Source organism: Triticum aestivum, chromosome 5D (assembly GCF_018294505.1).
Source record: "Triticum aestivum cultivar Chinese Spring chromosome 5D, IWGSC CS RefSeq v2.1, whole genome shotgun sequence".
NCBI lineage: Eukaryota > Viridiplantae > Streptophyta > Magnoliopsida > Poales > Poaceae > Triticum > Triticum aestivum.
Window position 1 is genome coordinate 140,819,087 of NC_057808.1, and position 5,825 is coordinate 140,824,911.

General features: G+C 48.7%; 1 protein-coding gene across 1 annotated transcript in view; it reads left to right on the plus strand.

Moving 5' to 3' along the window:
• Positions 1-4,912, plus strand: part of LOC123119917 (uncharacterized) — a 9,996-nt gene extending 5,084 nt beyond the window's left edge. The window contains exon 2 of the mRNA XM_044539886.1: positions 3,986-4,912. Coding sequence (XP_044395821.1) covers positions 3,986-4,598 — 613 coding nt within the window. The 3' untranslated portion in view covers positions 4,599-4,912. The remainder of the gene's footprint in view (positions 1-3,985) is intronic.
• The last annotated feature ends 913 nt before the right edge of the window (positions 4,913-5,825 follow it).

A 5,825-nucleotide genomic window follows, 5' to 3' on the forward strand; every position in this document is an offset into this window, starting at 1 on the left:
AAACCTGATACACAATAAGATCACATGTTATACCTGAAATAAGCTCATACAACATTAGTCCTCTCAATGATTCTGTCATAAATTATCAAAACCAACTAGGGTATAATGGAGATGCACTTTCAGTCTCCTTCCACATGCTCGTGTGGTAGGCCACCTATGATCTCGTCATGGACGACTAACATCATACACTGAAGTCAGCGTGATCAAGTAGTTCTGTACACCACTGCTACCATATTCGTTTCTTAGTCAGGCCATAACCGCCTGCAAGTCAGCCATCATTCTTTCTTGGACTACATGTTGATCGGTGTTTAGTGTTTACCTTCACTACCTTAACATCTCATGGTAGGCCACCTATGATCTCGTCATGAACATGGACGACTACCATCATACACTAATGAACACTAATGAGAGCGTGATCAAGTAGTTTCCACACACCACTGCTACCTTCATTCGTTTCTTCGTCAGACCATGACCACCTGCAGGTCAGCCATCATTCTTTCTAGGACTACATGTTGATGGGTGTTTAGTGTCTACCTTCACTACCCCAACATCAGCACTCACTTCATGTGGAGAGTCATCCTGGAATGGACATCTATGTATACCTAGCGACTATCAAGTTCATCGTTATATGGACCCGTTCAAGTTCCGACACCTGTGATGGGCTGACTTTGACAGAGAACGATTGAAGATCTATGACAGTCCTTCTCAGTCGCTCATCAACATTGGTATTTGGTTCTAATGGGCATGCATTCTTAGATGCCAGTCGATGGCACAATGACATGCCATCTGGTAAAGCGGGCTGGAGTGTTATGACTCGATAGTGTCAGCCAGCCAATCCAGAAGGCGCCGTCTAGACAGATATGGGCAACTAGGAACCAAATAGTGTTAGTTGATAGTATAATTGTGTTAGGGAGAGAACTATCATATCAGGCAAAGATACTAGTCCAATTTGAATAAATAGAGACCCGGTTTGTTAGGAAGGAGATATGTTTCTTGGTGACCAAGTCTGTTACGTGACTAAGTTTTGTAAGCTTTGGAGCCACTAGTCCTGACAGAGATGAGCCCTCTTGCTGGTTGTTGAGGGTGAGTGCCCTATCCCCACTGCTCGGACCCTTTGCCAAGTTATCCCATCGTGCTCCTTGTCTACATGGTCACTGTGCCATGAATAACCTGTTTGGGCTAATTAATCTTCTGACTCAGCATTAACTGCCCAAGTAGATGGCCACAGTTAACAACAAACCAGGTTGGCATTGTGCCAAGGGTTAACTTTTAGTTGTTCATTTCACTCTCAGGGTAGTTCAGGGGCTACTGTGGGCATTTTCAGTTGTAAAAGTGGATAGGATGTAAGAGCATCTCTAGCAGACCCTTTATATCACGGACCCTTATAGCGCGTTTACAGTTCGCGGTTGTCTTCGGATACGGGCCGAAAACAGCCGCGGCAGAATAGCAACCGAATATGAACCAGCAAAATTTGAAATCACACATTCGCGCAGAAATTGAACCAGTTCAGTAGAACTACTAGCACTTGATCATCTTAAAAAGTCATACAAAGTAGAATTTTACAACTAATATTTGGAGGAGCAGGCGCCACCGTAACCCTAATTACAAAATTGCGCTCACCGGAGCCGGGGGGATTGCGGCGGCGACGCTGCGGCGGTGGAGGAGCTCAGTCCTCGTCGTTGGAGACGAGGTCGACGTAGACCTCGCCCTGCTTCTTTTTTAAGAGGCGCCACTCTTCCATGTTGGCCGCAAACTCCTGCGCTGCCGCCATCCCCTGCTCGAGGAAGATTCTGTCGATGTCAACGTCCCGTCGGCGGAGCTGCTCCGCCTTCTCCTCCCGCGCAGAGCGTGCGACGATGGCGGCCTCCATGACGTTCGCCTCTGCCGGGGGGAGGTAATCCTCCGGCCCGATGACGCCCCGCCGCTCCGGCTCTGCCTCTGGCTCCCTCTTCACCGCGCGGAGCGGCGGGAGCTCCTACGGCTCTCTTTTGACCGGCATGAGTGGCGTCCGCGAGCTCGAGGCACCGGCAGAGGAGCTGCCCGTGGCAGAAGAGCCGGAGGACAGCCCGTGGCGGAGGAGCTCTGGCCTTGCCCAAAAAATGGGCCAAACCCGTATAGTCGCCGGATTTTTACGGGGCGCCCCGTTTTAAGGGGTCTGCTAGAGATGCTCCAAGGGGATGGCCTGGAATAGCCCTTTCACATAAAATTTGGTTCTACAGAGAATGGCGTTTCAGTGCTCAGGACTATCTGAATCTGAAATCCTTGGCATTCGTGAAAGTCAGTCGACGGGACAGCTGTCTGTGCGAGATAATGGGGCAGGTGGAGGAAATACGGGGTGGAGCAGTCTCGTACATAGACGTTCGGTGGGCCAGCGCCGTGAGTTTTGGTACTGGATGAGGAGATCCAGTCATGATGGCAATCCGAGCTGTGGCTCACATTGCAGGCGCATAGCTGTCCCTGGAGTCGGGGTGTTAGTAACTTTGGGCTGCAACAGGACCGTGGCTCAGAAAATGATACTCACGATTACATCGTTGACAATCTTTTTTTCTTTCGAATACATAGCTGACAAGCTGACCGTGCCATTACAAGGGTAAAGTTGTTCTAAAAAGAAATTTTACAAGGGTAAGTGATTACAGGGGCGAACACGAGCAGGCAAATTAATCTGACCAATCTGCTAGAACGTCCTTATAGGTCCATTAGTGCACACATAAGTTTCATGGAGTGACTCAACTACGAGCTATTAACCCCTAAGGAAAAGCTCACGCTATGAGCAAGCTGACAGTACTTGGGAGGAGCAAGCCAGTGCGCAGTTGCCGTGCGCGTCAGCAACCTTGGGTGTCGCCGGCTGGCTGCTGGATGCACCATGCGTGCGCTGCTGGTGTGCATTAGGACATAGGAGCATTCGCCGTTGCATTGCGCGGGGTGGGTTGGACGGCAGCCGGTCCGTGGTCCTGACGCACAGCCACTGGAACTAGGTGTGGGCACCAGGGCTGCAGGAGCAAGGGCAGCCACCGGCAGCTGTCCGAGCTGACGGGCATACTTGTCCTGGAATTCAAATAAGGGGCACAAGCCATCCTAGAAACAAAAATACCAAGCAAAAGGCAATGGGTGCGTGAGTTCCCAACCATCAAATGGGCACTACAGCTTGTGGATTTACAGGGTGCGAAGACTTGCATTGTCATTCACACACTTGTAGAATCTGGATCAAGGATTCTGTCCTTTGTGGGCATAGATGTCACCAAACATTTGCTGCAGAAGAGGCAAGGGATGAGGGGGAGAAGCTCCTGCTGCTCGGCGGAGTAGGATGAAGCACTGGAGGCGGACATGGCTGGCGATTTGGTGGCAGCAGCCAGATTGTTTTCGACTGAGTGAAAAAGGGTGGGAGTGAAAGTGGCAGAAGGGTTCACGGGTTTCTTATCCAGTGACGGGGTAGGTGGCTGTTATTAGCTGGGGCCGTCACAGACGCGGAATAGGCCGTCCACAGAACTGCTGTACCTAGACGTTCGAGACGTTGGGGACGGCAGTTAATGCGTGGGGTCCGGTTGAAATGCGCTGAAGATACAACTGACGTGTACAGGGAGAAATACAAACAGTGCAGAGATCCCGAGGAGGAGGGGTAATTTAGATATCAGATTCATCTGAGCTCGGGCTCAGAAAACGAATTTTCGGGTTCTAGATTCCTTTTGCTTTTCGACAAAAGCATGACTTCTGGAAAATGTGAATATATGTTAGTTATGTGAATAAATGATTTGGCGTGTTGCATTGCCTAGCCTGATATATTAAAATTGCAACATGTTGCTTAATTTGTCAGTCAACTTAGAAAAGGCATACCACATTCCTGTCAGTAACGCCTCTTAAATCGTGTTAACCATTGTTTAGAGTTAGGCGAGCAGTGTCAATCAGTAACACTTTTGAAAGGTTTTTTCCACTTAACTTCCCTATCCAAAGGTACTGATACACTCTGTTCCATTGCTGCAAAAATCAGGTTATTGCCTTACCATGTTGTTGCTGACTACGAGGCTGAAGAAGATGACAGGATCCTTGACAGCGACGCAACTGGCCAGATTCCCTCTCGTCTTCAGCAATGGGATCATAACATTCTGGTAAAAATTGCTGAGTTCACAACAACTTTTGAGAAGCAAGTGTTGGCATACAACATAATGACCAAGAAAAGGGCCATTGGTGAGTTTCGATCGGAGGAGCGACTCATGCTAGAGCAAGCTTTGTTACAGGAGGAGAAGCAGGCTTCGATGGAACTAAGAGCAGAGATAGAATCTAGGGAGAAAGCAGGCCGCGAGGCTGCTGAAGCTAAGATGCGTATGGCCATGGCTGAGCATGCTCGAGTGGAAGCTCAAGCACACCCTGAGGTAATTGGTCATGGCCCTTTGAGGGCCAATGCTGCTGCTTCCCAAGGCGATGATGGTCCTAGTCATGACATGGCACAAGAACAGGTTGAAGATGGATGGGAAAACACTCAAAGGGATGATGATGATCCATCCGAGGATTTCCTCAATGATGAGAATGAACCAGAGAATGGAAACTCTGATATGCAAGAGGAGTGGCGGCGATCGGGGGAATTTGATCTAAACTCTAGGTAAGACTGCAAGGGGTACGGCGTCGGTGGTGGCAATCTGATCTGAACTCTAGGCAAGATAGGTGCACCCGACTTGAGAAAAGGCTTGAGGATGCATCGGCTGGTGCCTGGTAACTTGTCTCTAGTTATCTGATTATATATGTTTTGAAGATAACTTGTCCTGTCATTGTGGCTGTAAACACGCAATTCAAAACTAGTACTATTTAGCTTTTCTTTTTGAGAAAACTAGTACTCCCTCCGCAAACTAATATAAGAGCACTACTCATGTGTTTAAACAGTGTTTAGAATGTTAAGTGGCCTGTGCTTTGTTGCGGAATATTTTAGCAATGACCTTATCAAAAATAAACTTGAATATATGAGAATAGTACCACACTACATTCCACCTAGAGGTAAATGAAGGGTGGCTGAATGTTATTGTCTTGTGACACTCAAGTTCAATTATTAACTATTTATTGTTGAAAAAAAATAAAAATAATGAGGGCTTGCATGTGATAGAAAGTGAGAAGTTGAAGGGAAACACTTTTTTTTATATCGAAGGGAAACACTTAATATCATACGTCTGGCACAAGCAATCCTCAGACCACTCGTGCTCCGTCGATGTTTGTTTAATCCGACTGCTGAGCATAATCCCTCGTCCCGCTGCTAACCACCCGGATTTAAGCCAGGTTTTCCATAACTGCCCCGCTAATCCCTCGCCCGAAGATCCATCTCTCCGAGATCCCTGGATCCCCCTCTCCTCTCTCTTCCCTCCGCCGGACCTCACCTCTGAGCTCGCCATCCACCATGCGTGTCCTGGCCAGCGCCGCCAGAACTCTATCCCCTACGCCCCGTGCTTCGAACTAACCTCGCCTCCGAGCAGACCAGCGCCCAGATCTGTTCCCCTTACGCGGCCCCGTGCAGCCTCGCCGGTCCGCCGAACCAGCATTAGCGGCCACGCCCGTCGTGTCCACCGTCTTATTTTCCTCACCAGGTTGTGCAGATCAACCCGGCCAACTTGGGGGCACCAGGTATGCACGGCTCCATCAAAGATTCAAAGTACAAATACATCACCTAACTCTGCAACGTTGAAGTAGAAATCAGCATGCTCGTATTATAGTGTACTTCTATTCCGCGGCGAGGCCAGCCTAAAGTATCCGTGGGGTCAATGGTATTTTTTTGGATTTTTTTCTTCAGTATGAACAGTAACCCCACAGACTAACACGTACCTTCGCCGCTGCTTCTATTCAAATGG